Consider the following 19,824-nt stretch of genomic DNA (forward strand, 5'->3'; position numbering starts at 1 on the left):
TATGATGGTCACAGAGGACCCCATATCTATCTGCAGCTTGGTCGGCACATTGTTCATGGCTACCGTGAGTGATAGAGATTCTTTTGAGTGGGGAAGCACAGACTGGATGTAGGACATATCTGGGAACATGTCCGCCCTGTTGTCCAGCTCCTTGTCCCAGGGGTCTCTAGAGTGCACAATCAACATTCATTTTGTGCACAACCTGGTGTACTTAAGCCTATGTCTGGATTTCCCACACAAGGTGCACTTAGTGAGCTGGTAGAGGCACTAGTGTCTCTGGTAATTAATAAAACACTGGCTGTAGGAAGGGAGATGTTGTTGAGGGTGGCATCTGGCTGCTGAGTCCTTCCCTGCACTGTGTGTGTGTGTGGAGGGGGGGGGGGGGTGACTGGGGCTGAAGGTGGCGCACTGGTCAGGCAACAAACACTTATGATGGATCCTGTAGGGTTGCTGATGATCTGAGGGACTATTTACAAGTTTTGATAATGGGGAGATATTTTTCTAAGGAAGGGTCCTTCAATTTCATGAGATATGTGTGTAGTCAGTAAGACTGTCCGTTAAGTTTATGGCAGCCAAAAAACTTGTGGCGGGCTGCTGTTACATGCAGCTGGGAGTCAAAGTATTCCACCAAACTCGACTTCAGTCTGGCATATGGCAGAGTGTGGAGTTCCACTTCTGGGTTATGTTGTTGCAGAAGATGGTAACTGTCTGTGCCCTAATATACCACAAAGAAGGGGCATTGCTGGGTATCACCTGTGATGCCATGGGCTAACAAGTGGTGTTCCATGTGCATGATGTAATTCGATCATGGGTCGACCTTCTTATCAAACTGTGGAATGACAGGGATGCTGTCAAGAAGTCCTTGACCTTGATCTAGGAGAGGTTGTTGGAGAGGTCAGGAGGCAACGTGGAGATTGCCACCAGCCGCATGATCAGGAGTTCATGGATGTGCTGCATCTCATCTGCTGGAGCACTGGAGCAGTAACAACACAGGACAGAGACATCCACTGGGTCAGAGCACAGAGACACTGACAAAAAGAAAAGGAAATTTTTCATATAAATGTTCAATACATGCACCTTCAGTTATGTGGCACACATCAAACCTAAAATCCCATTCTTTCCACATTTTAGTTAACAAGTCCAGAGTAATGGAAGCAATAACCCCTTCAATTCTACATCTCAAATCTGGAAGATCATTAGGTAGTGGCACAGCATAGACACTGATGTGTTCACCAGAGGTAATGCATAAAGAATATTCACATATAAAGTTTATAGGAAGTTTATTGTAACACTTGTAAACAGTCTTCTCCTGAGTTAGTGCGGTACACAATAATTGAAATCAAGTCACTTCTCAAATGTTGAAAGGGCAACAATAATATCTGAGGACTGAAGGCCTGAAACTGTCACAGTAAACTGAACCTTCGAAAATCCATTGTCGATACACTAAGCTTGTCACAATCAAAGTCTGGAAGGGATATGCAAAAGTTAAAGTTTTACGACAACAAAAAAATGTTAAAGTTTCAAGACAACAAAAAAACATAGCCATCTCTAGAGTGAGATCCTGATTGTGGGAATGCTTTTGCAATTGGCACCTACCCAAGGAAACTCACCCAGAGCGAACTGCTGGAGCATAACGTGGGCACCGACGTAAATAATGCCCAGGTGTCAGGATACTGCATGTACTACTTTTGGTCATGTGGCCTGCAGAAGAGATAAGGTCCATTGGGCCAGTGACCTCTGGGAGCCGTTGGGTTGCCACCTGGCGGCCAAATTGAGCAGTCATCCCTTGTCTGTTGTCTGAACAGCTGTCCCATGCAAGATCCATACCCACATAATCCATCTGTGTTACTAGTTGCTGGCTCTCCAGGTGCAAGGCCTCCATATGGCAGGCTCAATCTTTATCACTGCCTCGATGGAAAAAACTGCACGGTGTGAGGTCAGGTGAATATTGACACCAGCGAAACAGAGTTCTGCCATATTGTCCATTACAACACATCCAACGGTCAGGGACTCCGTTGTTCAACCACTCTCATACAAAGAGATGCCAATGGGAAAGGGCTCCATCTTGTTCCCAAATGAAGTTTTCAGATTATCGTACTATCTAGGAAATGAGCCATTCTTCCAACATACCTGTTACAGACAGTTTCATGAGCATATTCTGATCCCCAGGTACGAACATTATGAGTGTTAACCTTTCGCTTAGATAAAAGTTGCCTCATCACTGAACACCTCTTCATCAAAAAATCATAATCCCACTGCAACACTTCACTTGCAAAGTTATAATGTACAACAAAGTCATCTGGCTTTAAAGCAACAGTAACCAGTATGGATGCGTGTACACAAGTTTTCTTAAAACTTTCCACACTGGTGACTCTGGCAACTGAAATTCAAGACCCACTTTCTGAACAGACTACTTAGGATTATAAAGGTAAGATGCTTTGACATGGTCAACATCCCTCTTCAGACACATTTGGTCTTCCCATGCTTTTCCCATTACATAAAAATCTGGTCATTTTGAACTGATTATACTGTCAACAGATGTTTCTGCCAGTTGGGGGCTCACAATTAAACTTTAAATGAAATGTACACTAAACTAAAATTACAGCTTCACTCTCAGCAAGCTGCAGAACACAAAACGCTGTCCACTCAGGAGTTGCCATTTTGCTTATGTGGTGTGTGTGGCACTGCAAGTGGTAAAACGACATAGCAGCACCCACGCATGAACTTATCTAAAATGGTTTTGAGTTACTGTTTAATTGTGAACTTGATCCAACACTCTACAATGATTACAGTTCATGCTATTAAAATTTATAACTGGGACATAGAATAGGGCAGACGATGATAAATCTTGCATATGGGGTTTCAATATGCTACTTTACAACAGCAACAACTGGCTAACAGGATGCCATAATATGCAAAACCTGTATTGTTTGTTATGTCATTTGTTTATAAGTGATAAATCTGCTTAGCATAGTGTTGGTTATTATGACATGCCTAACATTCACAAAACTATTTGCTCTCCATAATCAATGAAAATACTTACAGGAAGACCCATACTGACTGCATGTTGGCTGAGCAGAAGACGCTTCATAATTTACAAAATGATAATCTCATCTCATATGAAAGAATAGGTACATAATGAACAGAATAGGTACATAATGAAACGTTCAACTGATGTAGTCTGTATTTTGCCAATGCAAGAAATCGCCTTCACAGGATATTGTGAATCACACTGGTTCCTGAATAAAGGCAATAATCTCCTCAGTGAATCTGATGTAAAGGTGAAATATCAATTAGAATATTCTTCTCTGTTTACAAGAACATCAAATGTAACGGAAAATGACTTAACTGCTTCTGTTTCAAACGATACAGGTGAATTGAATTTTGTCTCAGTTGTTCTAGATGGAACAACTGACATGAATAATCTACATCTACGTCTACATACATACATACTCCGCAAGCCACCATGTGGTCCATGGCATAGGGTACGTTGTACCACCACTAGCCATTTCCTTTTCTGTTCCACTGGTGAATGGTGTGAGGGAAAAATGACTGTCTACATACCTCCACAGGAGTCCTAATATCTATTATCTTATCTTCATGGTCCTTACACATAATGTACATTGGAGGTAGTAGAATCATTCTGCAGTCAGCCTCAAATGTAGATTCTCTAAATTTTCTAAAATGATGTCTTCCCTCTAGGAATTCCCATTTGAATTCATGAAGCATCTTCGTAATGCATGCTGATCAAATCTACTAGTAACAAATCTACCAGCACACCTTTAATCACTTCAGTGTCTTCCTTTAGTCTGATCTAGTGGGGGGGGGGGGGGGGGGGGTCCCCACACACCTGAGCAAGCAGTACTCAAGAATGGGTCCACTAGTGTTCCATACACTGTCGTCTTTTGTAGATGAGCTGCACTTTCCTATAATTCTCCCAATAAACCAAAGTCAACCATTCACCTCCACTACTACCGTCCTTATATGCTCATTCCATTTCATATTGCTCTGCAGTGTTACACCTAGATATTTAATCAATGCAATTGTGTCATGTAGCACACTACTAATGCTGTACTTGAACATTACAGGATTGTTTTTCCTCGTCATATGTATTAACTTGAATTTTTTTTACATTTAGAGCAACTTGCCACTGATCATACCAACTAGAAAGTTTGTCCGAGACATCTTGTATCATCCTAAAGTTACTCAACAATGATACATTGCAGTGTCATCAGCAAAGGGGCACAGATTGCTGCTCATTCAGTCCATTAGATCATTGATGTATATAGAGAAAGAGCAGTCCTATCACACGTCTCTAGGGCATTCCTAACAATATCCTTGTCTCTGATGAGCACTTGCCTCCAAGACAACGTACCAGGTTCTATTACTTATGAAATCACTCATACACAGCGTTAACTGAAATCTCTTGCAGGGCTCCTCAGCATTTTGCTACATCACAGCTGATGGTCAAGTCTATGAAAGATTTGTAAAATTCATTAACAGCTCTTATGACAGGGAACTGACGTACTATGTCATTTCTGGAACAAGTGATACAAGATTATGGGTGCAATGAAAAACTAATTGCTCAGAGTAACAATGGGACTGAAGTTTTCACTGGTAATTCAGTAGATTGCAGTCTAGAATGAAAAAGTGTTCTCTACTGCAATGTTTGTCCACTCTTTCACTCAAAGACTGAATTTCACGCTATAACAAGCCAAATCAAGATCAAAGGACGCATTTACTCTTTGTGAATGACCATGGTACCTTTTCTTCAGGTTAACCAAAAGAATTATGGCTTTAGATCAAGACGTAAAGAAATGGTTGTCCAAAGTGCCTGTCACTCAGTGAAGTTCTATGTCTCTTTCAGTTAAAACTGTGTATGAGTATCACAGTGAACTGTTTTCACTTTTAAAGAAGATGAAAATGGGAGGAATGCTGCTGATCGTGGGTTTAAAATCACAATACAAGATTCAGTTTCAACTTTTGTGGGAACTTTCCCCTCACTGATACATAATTTGATATATTGGAAGCAATAGCTTATGATATTGGCTAGTTTGTAAAAAAAAAACTTAATGAATTTAAAGAAATTTTGAAAACCAAATGTGACACATTTGAAGAAATGTGGGATAGTGTCATTTGTGGCCAAAACATAGAGGAACCAGTAACAAAACATCCAAGGTATGATGCAACACTCGGTTTGGAAACAAAATTCAGAATTATCTACAGTGAACTATTGGGCACAGCGATGAGACAGTTACAAGACAGACCCATTAACTTTGAGTCTGTTACTTTTGAAACTTTTGAACCTGCATTACAATCACGAAAATACTGCTACGGATCATTTTTTGATTTTCCCAATTAAGATCACAGCTAGTTGTTATGCATATTTAGGGATAAATGTGACATAAAACTGTCTGTGATCAGTCGAGTTTTATTAAGCCAAATAGACTGCAAACAGCCTGCTGTGAATCTGATGATTGACGAATTCACAAACAAGAAGAGGAGGATCGAGCTTCATTACATATCAAGTAGCTTGACACATAAAAATGACACAATCTTCTTTTGTAACTGCTTACTTCAATGAAAAGTTCAGTACATGTCTTTGGTAGAAGCTGTTGTTGTTGTTGGTGTGGTAAGATTACTATTTAATCCCCCACTGCTAATTCAACAAAAAGGTAATTATAGCTGGACCACAAGCACAAGTGTGAGTTATGTGCCATACCTTCAGTGTACCACCTCACTATGTGTGATTATGCAAACTACAGCTGTAAGGTACTCTTAAGGAAAAATGGATGCTTAGTTAGTGGCTATCAATTATAAATCAACATCTAAAATGGTAAGTCTTCAGAGTATATTTTCAGTTTTGACTTACAGCTGAGAGACTTCAACTGTCTGTGAGAAAAATAAAACATTCAAAACTAAAAACTGCTCATTGGGAAATAGAGAGATGCATGTTGGAATTTACTAGAAGAGACATGAAAACAAATAAATGGGCCAGGAAACATATTGGACGAAAAGGTGAAATTTTGACTGGAATGAAAATGATACCGAAATGGGCAGAACATGTAAAAAAAGTAAAGGAATGGTAGATGGATCTAATAAGGACTTTGCTAGATTCCTAGAAATGAGGAAAGCTTGAGATGGAATGTGGATAGATGGCATTGGGAAATATGCAGAAGCAACATAGATTGAACTAGCTGAAGACTGTAATGCATGGAGAACTCTATAGGTGACCTTTTTCCAGCAGTAAATGTCTAATGGCTGATGATAATGATTATAAATCCATCTGTAACATTAAAAATTGCTGTGCCATTCATTTTATCTGACAGACTAAGTACTACTGGATTATTTCCACCTGTTTTCTAGAACTCTAATGAGAAATATTTTCTGTCTGATGAAGACCTAACTACTGTAATGTTGTTAATTATGTTGATCTTATTCAAATGACGACACAAAGCATGTGAATGCATAAATATTGAATATTCTCTTAAATGCAGTAACTCAGAGTCTTATCTATAATACTTACGATAATAGTCAGAAGGATTTTTATAGGCTGGACACGGATAGTCTACTGTAGCAAAATATGGAAGCATGTCTCGTCTTCGTCCACTGAACATTAATTGTCCAGCCGATATAAGCACAACTCTCGAAAGCATTGTAAATATCTCATATGTTGGAGGATGTAATGTTAAGATTACAATACGACCACCACTGATACCTGCAATGAATGAACAACAGTATTACAAAATCAAAACATTTACATCAAAACTAAAGAAAGAACCTGATAGTACTCTTGCACAAATGAAAACTGATGTTAATTTTATTATAACACTGCTGACAGTGGGTGAGAGTTTGAAGGTAAATATTGAACCTTTTTTGGGTTTCCAGTTATTCAAAATGACGGCTGTTTCAGGCTTATTAGTGTGCAATTTGATTAAATATAGCTAAACATGCAATGCTTCTGACAAAAATAACTAAGATTACCAATAAATATTTAGGCTGCTAATTTCTAAAAGCTATAGAAATTAACAGATGTATCATAATTTAGCAACACACATGACAAATCTGCAATATTCAATATCTATTGGAAAGAAATATGAACAAAAAATAATGAAAACAGCTAAAGAAAGTCATTCCATACTTTTCCTTTCAGCATCAAATATATCTCTACATTTGAAAGGCATTTTCTTATGGAATAGGGATATCAGAAAAATACACAACTAAGACTGTCCTGATTGGCACTCTACATCTACATTTTTACTCATCAAGCCACCTTACAGTATGTGGCAGAGGGTACACAGTGTGGTACCATTCTTCTGCCTGTTCATAAATTCTGCACACAAAGAATGACTTGCTGTGAACCTCAGTATAAGCTCAGATATCATGACTTTAATGTCATGGTCATTTTGTGAAATACATGTGTGTGTTGCAGGGGTGGGGGGAGTAACATGTTGCTAGACTCCTCTTGAAATTCTTCTTAGTATTTTAGCAGCCAGCTGCTCTGTGATCCACTATAACTCACTCTGCCATTGGAATCAGATGAACATCTCAGTGACAATCTCATGCTGATTATGTAAACTTTTATTTGAATCTTCTTTATCTCCTCCCTTAATTCCATCTGTTAGTGGTCACAGACTGATGGGTAATGTGCAAGAATTGGGTAAATGAGTCTTGTAAGCTACTTCCTGCATGACTAATTTGAGACTATCAACAATGAATATATGCAAAACAATGAGTAGATGTAAAACCAAGAAAAATTTGTAGGAAAGGTAGAACTAAAATTATGAGGTAGACATTGGGATGAACGAGTGAGTGAGTGCACCAGAGTACATATATTTCAAATGAGATGAAAACTTAAACATACTGAGATTCAAAAGGCACTAAAAATAAAATGGTGGTGTGCATACATTCTAGGACAATAAGTCATTCAGGCAATAAGTATTATCAATGTCACGTGGTAACACTGTGTGGTTATTGTATTGTGCTATCAATATGCAAATATTCTTTTTCTTTTCTATACCAGTGGTTACAAGAATTTATAAAGACAGTCAGAATTGAAAGGCCACCACTCACACGTTTCATCCAGTGATTTACTTTCTAGCTGCACATGACGGCAGACATAGATTCAAGGTCAAACCTTTGAGGTTTATAAGAATAAAATTCTGAAGGTAATTGGGGGTGAAGATACAAGTGTGAAACTCAGTTAAAAGAGTAGAGGAGCCTCTTCTCACTTGAAAAGCTTGAAATCTATGAAAATTTTTGTGACATGAAAGAACCACACCACAGTTTTTAAGACATTCAAGGAGTGTTGCTAGTGAAGACAAAACTCAAAATACCACCATCAGTGAGGACATGCATTATGAGATGCTAAACATAGTGCCAAGTAGCTGGTGAAACATTACTGCCGACCACCAAGTCATCACTACTCACATAGAGTTAGTCATAAGGAGTGCACTCTGATGAGACCTCACCAGATTCCTGCATATATGACAGCACAGACCCAGTCTGAGGCAGTTGTAACCCCAATATATGAAGAATGCACTGACTGGTATATTAGTTTTGTTAGTGGCATTTTTTGAACTCTGATAGTTATTGGCAGAGCTCTGATACTACGTGAACTACATTTTGATTTGTGACTCTTTGAACTTTCCCAGTAGATATGTTGTAAATAGTCTTCACGGGTTTGCCGCCAGATGATGTGCAAATTCCACAATATTTCCTCGGAGCAACTGTCTGACATCTTCAGGTGGTTCAACCTCACTGGTGGCTAGGTATGGCTGATGGTATCTGCACGTTGACACCCTGATGGCACTATTTATCTGCAAATCATTGTGCATGCTTGATTCGAATGCCTGCGCATTCTTCTCACAAGTGTTTATATATAGGGCATTGATGTGCGGATACCATTAGTCATACCTAGCCACCAGCAAAGTTGAATCACCTGAAGATGTCAGACAGTTTATCGGAGGAAATATTGTGGAATTTGCACAACATCATCTGGTGGCAAACCAGTGAAGACTATTTACTAAATTTTTATTTCTGCTGGGAAAGCTTGAAGAGTCACATCTGGTACCTTTACAGTGCGGAGATGGCGAAGAACATACGTGAGTTTGACAAGTTACGTCTCAAGAGAGGTAGCTTGTTAAGCAGCCCTGCATTTTTACTGAGATGCTGTGATAAGCAAACCATTCCTACCTTTGCTAAATTTAAACATTGTATAAATTCTGTGGCTACCATTAGAATTAAATGATGGGCGAGTGCAGCACTTATGAGAGAAAGAGTGCGCTACATGCTTAAGGAATTGTGCTGGGTGTCTGGACAATTACTATCACTCCATCTGAAGGCTGGAACTGGGTAGCCAGGTTAGTCAAATGACAAAATACGATCGACTCAAAGCCTGAATGCAAGAAGACATGCTAATAAGATGTACCATGTTTAATCTCACGGAAAAGACTTTGGACAACGCTGCAGTTTCAGTGCTAGAGAAGGGTCTGAATTTTGCACCTACACTGGGGACCATTCCCATCTGAGATGTGATTAGTGGAATAGAGCAGGCTGATTTGAAACTTCCTAAGGATGCTGCTAAAGAGAGATGGCATGACACATACCGCATCTTGACTTGAGCTTTACCTAAGAAGTCCAACTTTAACATCATCTCAGCTGAAAGAAATGCTCTATGAGAATTGAGAAGAGATAAAGACATTGTCATCTTACCTGCTGACAAAGGAAATGCTACTGTGCTTCTCTCACACACAGAATATAATAGCAAGATATACAAACTGCTCAACGATCCTCCATACAGTAAATTAAAAAGTGATCTGACAGGTAAAATCCAGAGAAGGACTTTGCAACTCATCAGGACAAGCTTGATTCCAGTGCAAGTCACTAGCCTGCAGTTCCTCCTAGACTCTATGGCATACCCAAGATCCATAAGAGTGGGGCGCCTCTCCATCCCACTGTAAGTAACATAGGAACATCTACTTATTTTGTTGCCAAATATCTGACATCACTATTGGGACCTCTCATGCGCAAGTGCGAACATCATATTCAAAACTCTGAAGATATCACAGGTCACCTGAAAACTCTTCAATTGCAATCATCAGATCTCTTAGTAAGTTTCTATGATGTGTCTTTATTTATAAAGGTGCCCTTGCAGGACTCTTTGAGCTCATCAGCAACAAGTTTCAGAAGGACATAGTGGCATTATTCAAACACGTGCTTACTTCAACATACTTCTTATTCCATTACCAATATTTTGAATAAGTGGATGGTGTTGCCATGGGAAGCCCTCTGTCTCCTGTACCCTCTTGTTTTCTGGGGTGTGGTGTGACCACATGGACTTGAAACTCTGCCTATGTTTCTTCAGCATTTAAATTCACTCCTTCTAAATATAAATTTCACAATGCAAGTGGAAAAAGATGGCACTTTACTTTTTCTTGATGTTTTGGTATGAAGGAAAGCAGATGGAACTTTGGGACACAGCATCTACCTCAAGCCATCGCATGCAGATATGTATCTGCAGGCCACAAGCTGACATCATCCTGCACAATGCAGCAGTGCATTACGTACGTTAGTTAATAGAGCACCATGTGGTATCTGATCCTGAAATCCATCGATTTATGACGTTGTCTCCATATCGGTACACATCCATCCACTCAATACAATTTGAAATGAGACTCGTCTGACCAGGCAACATGTTTCCAGTCATCAAAAGTCCAATTTTGGCATTGACAGTCCCAGGCGAGGTGTAAAGCTTTGTATTGTGCAGTCATCAAGGGTACATGAGCGGGCCTTTGCCTCAGAAAGCCCATACTGATGATGTTTTGTTGAATGGTTCACATGCTGACACTTGTTGATTGCCAAGTACTGAAATTTACAGCAATTAACAGAAGGGTTGCACCTCTGTCAAATTGAATGATTCTCTTCAGCCATTGATGGTCCCGTTGTCGCAGGATCTTTTTCGGCTGCAGCAACGGGAGAGATTTGATGTGTTACCAGATTCCTGATATTCACGGTACACTCATGAAATGGTCGTATGTGAAAATTCCCACTTCATCGCTACCTCGGAGATGCTGTGTCCCATAACTCAACCACTAACTATAGCACCACGTTCAAACTCACTTAAATCTTGATAACCTGCCATTGTAGCATCAGTAACCGATCTAACAACTGTGTCAGAGACTCGCTGACTTATATAAGCATTGCTGACCACAGTGCCATACACTGCCTGTTTACATATCTCTGTATCCAAATACGCATGACAACATCAGTTTCCTTGGTGCTTCAGTGTATATAAAATAAAATCATGATAACTTCTGAATGGTTTGCATTAGAACTTTCAAACTGCACGGTTGGCTGCATGGCATGGTGGGTATTAGTATGGATGGTTTAGTGATGAAGCCCACTTTCATTTGGATGGGTTTGTCAATAAGCAAAATTGGCACATACGAATAGTGTATGCATGCTGTAATTAGTAACTAATTTACCTTTTTTCTCATATAGTTCAATAGTTGTCACCCTGTACAATAAACACCACACTTTTCAGAAAGCACACACAAACAAATTTGGTTGAAACTGAGTCCTAACTTGATCTTCTATTTAATGGTTCAGTGCTTAATCAAATCTAACAGGACAAGAACACTGAGAACATTTTATTTGAGCATAATGTTGCAGGAAATTTTCTTCTGATACTTTGTTTAGTTCTGAAATACATGTAATGCAGAATCATCATCATTATCATCATCATCATCATCATGTAGTTTCCTACCACTGGTAGAGTCTGCTTGGAAAACAAGCATCTCCATCTTCTCTGGTCTTCTACCACCTCTCTGTCACTACTGTGGCCCAGAATTCTCCTCTCTTCCTAAGGTTTTCTTCCACTCCTTTTAGCCATTTGTACACTGCCCTTCTTCTTTGTCTCCTACCCTCAATCTCCAACTCATGCATCTTCCTAGGTATCGTCTATTCATACATTATCTGCACATGCCTATACCATTTTAATCTTTATTCCTTGGTCTCCTCTTGTATTAAAACTAAACTCCTCCCAAACAGGCCATGAAGGCCCAACGGTACCACCCGGCTGCTGTTTCATCCTCAGCCCATAGGCATCACTGGATGCGGATATGGAGGGGCATGTGGTCAGCACACAACTCTCCCAGTGGTATGTCAGTTTCCGAGACCGCTTCTTTTGTATTGGTCAGTCATTTATCATATCATTTTCCATTTTTGTTACATGTACCTGACTTCCCAAAAACTTCATTTCATTTGCTTGAACCTTATTTTCTCTCACTTCCTTCATGACACAGGTTTAAAGGTGTACAACAGAACAGGTATATAATACATTTGGTATATAACCTTCTTCCTTTTCTGGGCGACCTCTTTGTTCCATATTAATCCTCTCAAAAAGATATGAGTTTGCCTTGCATCTTGACTAATCTCTTTGTCATTCTTCTATTTTTCTGTATTACACTCCCAACATACTTGAAACTTAACACTATCTTCAGCTGTCATGTTTACTACAGGTCCATCCTTTTTTCTTGTAGTGTCCACCAGATCACACTCCTCTGAATTAAATTTTAGGCCAAGCTCTTGTGCACCCTCCTACCATACACCTAACTTTTACAGTATTTCCTCCTCACTGTTTCCCCATACCATCAAATCACCAGAAAACAGCATCGCTGTCATCCTGTCTCCTATATCTCCCACCACCTGTATCATATCATCACCAGTAAGAAAAGTAACAGAAGCAGTGATTTTCCTTCTGTCATATCATTTATCTGTGTCAGCCTGTTAACTATCTTTCACTCTCAAACAACTTATACTTCCCAGGCACAGTACTTTGAACCTCAGCGCAGTCTGCTTCTCTGTCCCTTTCTTCTTGGTACCTCCAAAAATTTACTTTTGGGAACAGCAGTGTATGATTTCACTAATACCATTAGCAGATCTCCCCCACAATAATATCAATGTTCTTACAGCTGCCTCAATACAAATATGACATCTATTGTGGACCTACTTAGCCTGAAACTGTAGTGTTGTTCTCTTTGGTGCTTTTTCATTGTTTTCTGGATTTGTCTCTCCAGACTTCTCTCCTAAATTTTTCCTCAGTAGCACATAAGAATAATGCCACTAGTTATTTTACACCTCTTTGGCTTCTCTTCTTGAATACAGGTACAATTATTCTATTCATCCAGTGTTATGGACTCATCATTTCATTTTGTAAAGCTTTCATAATTTTATACAGCCAGTGTTTATCTGCATCTTCCACTGCTCTGATAATTTCCACACATTGTTCATCCAATCTCACTGTTGTTCCTCCTGTCATGCTCTTCAGTGCCTCCTGGACTTCTTTCCACGCCAGATTTTTTAAAAATTTCCAATCACTCTCTATCTCTTCCATATTTCTATCTTCTTCAAATACTCTATCCAGATTCAGCAAATCATCAAAATAGGTCCTCCATGGCTCTATAAGGTACAGTTCCTCCACCTCATTTCCATTTCTATGAGCCATTTTTCCTTTCTCTGCCATTCCTCTTCTCCTATTTCTGATCATTCTGTACTGAATTATTTCCTTTGTTATCCTGTTCATGTTCCATTTTTCTATCCACTTTCTCTTTTCCTCTACAATCACTATTTGTACATTCCTCTTTCTCACTTGATATTCTTCCCTTGCTTCTGATGTCCTTTGATGAAACCATACCCCAAATGCTTTATTCTTCTTCGAAACTGCTTCTTTAACTTCAGAATTCCATCAATGCGTCCCCCTTTACTACCAGTTCTTTCACATACATCCTTTGCTGCTTTTAACAGAGTGCTATTAAAACTCTTCCATGCTTCTTCCACAGTTTGCAACTAAGCCAGTGGAAAGTTGTATGAGTGTTCATGTCAAAACTGGGTGTTTATAAATTTGAATTTCTGGATGGAGCAATATGTAAAATAAAGGAAAGGCAACCACTCACCTTTCGATGCATGGAGCGCAGTAACACATAACAGAAAACAGCATTCACACTAGCTTTCAAGCACTAGCTCTTTTTCCAGAAACAGTACAGACATTCACAAACATACAGCCACACAGATACCAAAATGCATGTTCCCATGGCCACAGCAAAACTAATTATTGATAATTGATTACTGAAAGCAGTTGCCTGACCTGATGGAGGTGGGAAGGGATAGGGAAAGACACAAGGAAATGGTAGTGGGAAAGAGGCAGGTCTCTTAACAGATGGCTTCATCTTTGAACAGATGACGAAAAAGTGCAGAGAGTACAACAAAAAGAAATGTAGGAAGAGGGAGATGGGGAGAACTGAGGGGGGGGGGGGGGGATGCAGGCATTCTCTCTCTCTCTCTCTCTCTCTCTCTCTCTCTCTCCTTTCCCCTTCTCCTCTCCCCTCCCTTTATCAACCCCTCACTTTTCTGTCTCCCCTCCCTTTCTCCTTCTTTACCTTCAGCTTTCTCTCCTATTTCTCCCTCCCATTTTTTCCTCTCAGTTCTCCCCATCTCCCTTTTCTTATATCTCTTTTTGTTGTACCCCCTGTATCTTTTTTGACTTCTTGTGTGCCCATGCCTCTTTCCTGTTACCTCCTCCTGGTGTCCTTCCCTACCACTCCCTCCACCATCAGCTCAAGTGACTGCTTTCAGTCACCGAATATCAATAATTAGCCTTGCTGTGGCCATGAGAGTGTGAGTTTGTGTGGTTTGTGTGTGTGTGTGTGTGTGTGTGTGTGTGTGTGTGTGTGTGTGTGTGTGTGTGTGTATACTACGACTGGAAAAAAAAGAGCTAGTGCTCAAAAGCTAGTGCGAATGCTGTTTCTGGTATATGTTATTGTGTTCCAAGCATCGACCTGCTAGAGGTGAGTAGTTGCCTTTCCCTTATTTTACATACTGCTTATAAATTAGAATACACTTTATGAAGAGTCAGTGTAATAAAGGTATTGCCCTATATGCAAAGACTAAACACAAACAAAATATTGAAAGACGCTAAGATTAATCTGGCTGTAAATGGCCACTGAAGAATATATAGTAACAGGGTGCAGATCTCCATTGAGAAACTCTCAATTGTCTATGAGAAAACTTGGTACACTTCTACTTGTCAGATGAAAAGAAGCAGCTAGTAGTTTGTTGGCATCCAGTTTCTCTAACTCGTTTGTTGTTTAGTAAGGTATAGTGCAATTTTATCAGTTAGTGTATTTGAGTCAGAACATTTTAAGGTAGAAAAAGGTGAGAGAACTATCCTAGCATTTTCCTGGTATAGTTTTGGTAAGCCAAAGCAAATTTAACAAAGGATGTTGAGAATATGTTTTTCTGGATTGGTCTACATATATACTGTGCAATACCTGACTGTTAAAAACTCACAGCTCACATGTAACATTCTCATTAAGCAATAGAGCATATGATTCTACAGTAAAAGATCAATACAGATTACCTCCTGCTCCACCATTTCCAGCCCACTGTCTCAAGAATTCAATCAGGAAAAATGTGTCAAAAATATCCATTCCTCTCGTGGGTTGGTCGAGCACAACTATATCAGTATCCAATAACAGCTGAGATGCCACACTCAGTCGACACTTTTCAGACATTGTCAGACTAGCCACTTTGGTGTATCTCACTTGATCTAGTCCTAAATCTTCAATTAGAGCATCAATCTGAAACACAAAGAAGCACAAAATGTGTAAAAAAAGTATTGTAAAACTATGACATGGATTTTTTTGAAACTTTATGAAGGTAAGTTGAAAAGTAAGTTCTTGTGATTTACTGCTTTGCAAAAACAGGAACAGTTCTCCCTATAACTTCTGTATTTGACAAGATGGAAGTCTAGTAATATTCGGTTGGTGCACAAGTTCATAGTGTTTTTGCTTTGCATGTTGGTATTCCAGTTCCTCTGGGCTTATTTATCAATTGTTGTTTTTTTTTATTTTTAATTCACTGCTGCTACATGAGTTTACATATTGCCATTTTGTCATTTGTATATAGTGAGTGGAGCTATGGATGCTAGAAAATGGAGTGCCAAGTCGAAAAATTGGAGTATTTCTGATATATTCTTCTGTTTGAGTTCAACAGATGGGTGAAAACAGTAGAGGCAGCCAGAAACATTTCTGCTGTATATAGGGATAATGCCGATGGACAGAGCATGACAAGAAAATGGTTCTCTTGTTTTGACATTAGTGACTCTCCACAATCAGGAAGATCTTCAGGGTTTGATGAAAATCATTTAAACACGTTAATCCACAATGATCCATGCCCCTGTACATTGTCAAATGTTATGAACTATGGTCATTCCACAATCATGCAACATTTTCATGCAATGATGAAGGTTCAAATATTTGGTGTATAGCTACAGCATGGTCTAAGCCAAAATCACAAACATCAGGGTGGCCATATGTGCGTCCCCGCTTGCTCATCATCAATTGGCTAGTGAACAACACTGACCACCACTATCCTGTATTGTTACTGGTGACGAGAAATGGTGTCTTTGTGCTAACACAGGAATGGTTGAGCAGAAACAAAGCAGCAACACCGGGTACAAAGACTTGCATGCATTCACAAAACATAATGTTATGTTTCTCATGGAATGGCGATGGTGTGCTGTACTATGTACTGCTTCCCAGAGGTATAACCATCACTGCTGACATTTACTGTCAACAACTAAGATGTCTTGCAGATGCAGTCCAAGAACATTGACCTGAGGGACTGCATGAAGTGATGCTACTCCACAACAACATCCACCCACATTCTGCTAGACTGAAGAAAAAATACTAGAGAGAAGCTGGGGTGGGAAGTCATTCCGCAACCACTTTATTCATATGGTCTTGTACCCTCAAATTTTTCATTTTTTCTGCTCTCTATTGAACAACCTTCCAGGAATTTCCTTTCCAGGTGAAAATGCACTCTGAACATGGCTTGATGAGTAGTTCACCTCAAATACACATGATTTCTACAGTTGGGGAATCAAAAGGTTACCCCAGCATTGGGAGACTGTTGCACATAGTGAAGGAGAATGCATTGTTGATGACTAATGTCTCTGTCATGTGTATCTGTTGTGTTTATTAAATGTATGAGAAAATGATACAAGTTTATGCACAACCCTAATAAGCAGTGCACAGGCACACAAGCCAACAAAGAATACCTGATGCAGTGACAGCCGGAAAATGTGAACACACTGAATGAATATCCATAAGAACATGTACAGACATTAATCCAGTTTCCAGACTCCACAGAATAGCATACTCTTATATCCAACAAGTGTGAAAGCAGCATCATAAAATGGTATACAGTTTAATAACAATGAATGAAAAAAGTTGCTATCTAACAACTACAGATTTACTGCATTTACCAAATATAAGATAACCCCAAATACAAGACAACCCCTTTTGTTTTAAGGACATATTTTAGCATATTATGAGTAATCAAAACCACAAACTGTTTTATTGATGTAAAGTATCTGCCTTAAAAGTTAAAATTAAACCTATTATAAATTTATGCCATTTATTGATTGTCTATAATTTGATGTAACAAGGAAAAATAATAAATAGAAAAACCAGTGATTTACATTAATGTGTGGACTATTTCTTTTCTATCTTTCCTGCTTACTACTCCTGTCATCTGCGGTTTCACTGCTTTTCATCATCATAACCACCACCACCACCACCACCACCACCACTGCACCACCATTCTAATAGCACAGCTGTGAGGTTTCTATCTTCGTCGTCACAAATATCTGGCTGTTTCTTCTGAATATGTTGTGATTCCTGAGGTTATAGTTACATTAGGATCTGAGATCTCAGATGAATTTCTTTTTCCCTAGGATACATATCACATTTCATTATTATACTGATGTGAAGTGTTACAATGTCTCTTGCTTCCAAACATATTGCCTGCCTGCCTCTCTTTCACTAGTTGCATAGATCCAGCAGCTGACACACCCCCTTTCATTCCTGTTACACATCACAGTGCGTGTCGACAACATTGTAGCATGAAACATGCAAGTACGTCACTGGCCCTTATCTAGAATTTTACCATTTCCTGCAGACATGAATGCTACTGGTGAGTATCTATTGAGTGTTTGTCCAATTTTAAAGTCAACCAAATTCCTACTACAAATGGATTCAACCAAACTGTAGTTTGAACATGGTAGATGTTCATAAAAAGCCAAAGTACAGGGTATAGATTCCCCCAGTTGACAACACAGCATAATTTGTTGCTTGTGCTCTACTTGCCTCCCCACACTCATCGCAGTTCTCAGCCAAACCAGTGTTACTGTTCTCCTACAGCCCTTCCACTGTGCTGTGCATGAGCAGCTGTGAAAAACAAATTACAATATCTTCTGGTGAGCAAGTAATATAAAATAACAGCAAGTAAGAGATAAATAAAAAATTGTAATCACATTTCAGTCCAATTCTCAAACTTTTGCTCATCCCGTGATCTACTGAAGTCTGTTGGTACTATCTCCATGATGGACCTAACTGCTGTAATTTATTCTTGCAATAACAATTACAGTCAGTTTAATATGATTTATTTCATTTGTTACACTTTTCATTCAGGATTAATTTCCCTTCTTATTTCATCTGAATGTTTCTCATAAACTAAATAAAGTACTGATCTGGTTTCAGAGTCAAGTAAAGTTATTTGCATGACAACATTTAAGCTTTTGAATGTTACCTTTCCTTAAAAAGCAGCATTAATGTTTGTATACGGTATCCATACATAAATGAGAAGCTTTATTGCAAGCCTGTCAAATACAACACGAGTTTGTTAGATGATAGATCTTAATGCTGTTTCTTTCTGTGTTTCACAAAATCGTCAAATTTTAAGCAGAACAATAGATTGTTGTAGCAGCTAGTTCATAGTTTCTCGTGTATCTCTTGCAGTAGCAGTGCTCGACTCAAATGTCATGTGACTGGTCAAGCAATGCTGATACTGTATCGAGTATTTCAGCATATCAGGAAATCTTGAGCCTGTTTGAAGGATAGTATGGTTTGCTAGTCCTGCCCTTCCGGATTCTTCAAAATAAATCTGCACATGGCCTCAATAGCCAAAGCTTCATCTGTGAATGAAAGATGACCCCTATATACTCTCTTAAACAATGTAAAAATGTTGACCTCAGCAGCAATAGCTTAATCTGTAAATATAAGAAAACTTTGCATTTTTTGAATGATAAACTCGAGAAAAAATCTCATTCTATAAATGAATAAATACAGTGTTTGTTAATAGCATCCAGATAACAGTGTGATAGAAAACACAAATCACACTGAATTAGTTGGAGATAAAGTTTAATATTCATCTTGTCCTTAAAGGGGTGTTGTCTACAAATTCTTATGCTTGCATGACGTATGCTCTAGATGCATTTCATAGAAACTGTATGACCAAGAAAGGCTCGAGGTAATACCAGCTTTCCCCAAAACACCAGCGACATTTTACTGCTGAATATTTTGTTACATTTTGAGTCAGTAATGTACTACTTAAATTTAGTTTATTTATAAAAGAGGGTTATAGTATGCAGTTTTCAAATTTATTGAAATAATTTTCTGGCGGAAAAATCTGAAGTTATGAATATAGCTGCAACACAAGAGATGTTACTGTACAACTAAGAGGCTACCTGATGCTAACAGTTTCTTCTTACTACAGAAATTGTGTACTTATAGCTCAAAATATTAGGTTTCCTGTCACAGTACACTCAACAAATTCACTGCACTCTTGGCACTGCCACATGTCCCCCACCAGCTACAGCATGGACTTAGGACATTCACCAGTTTGTTAAAATGTATAAACATTTATAGCATAAATAGTTTCCAACTAAATACAAAATTGAAAAGAAAATTGTGAAAAAATCCA

At 38.9% G+C, this 19,824-nt stretch overlaps 1 protein-coding gene across 2 annotated transcripts in view; it reads right to left on the minus strand.

Annotated features, from left to right (window-relative positions):
- Window positions 1-19,824, minus strand: part of LOC124721435 (ATP-binding cassette sub-family G member 8) — a 323,750-nt gene that overhangs the window by 55,067 nt on the left and 248,859 nt on the right. For both annotated transcript variants that reach the window (XM_047246412.1, XM_047246413.1), the window contains 2 exons: window positions 15,419-15,638; window positions 6,527-6,718 (listed from right to left, as the gene is read on the minus strand). In XM_047246412.1, the coding sequence (XP_047102368.1) occupies window positions 6,527-6,718; window positions 15,419-15,638 (412 nt within the window). The remainder of the gene's footprint in view (window positions 1-6,526; window positions 6,719-15,418; window positions 15,639-19,824) is intronic.

This window comes from Schistocerca piceifrons, chromosome X, assembly GCF_021461385.2.
Source record: "Schistocerca piceifrons isolate TAMUIC-IGC-003096 chromosome X, iqSchPice1.1, whole genome shotgun sequence".
NCBI classification, from domain to species: Eukaryota; Metazoa; Arthropoda; class Insecta; order Orthoptera; family Acrididae; genus Schistocerca; species Schistocerca piceifrons.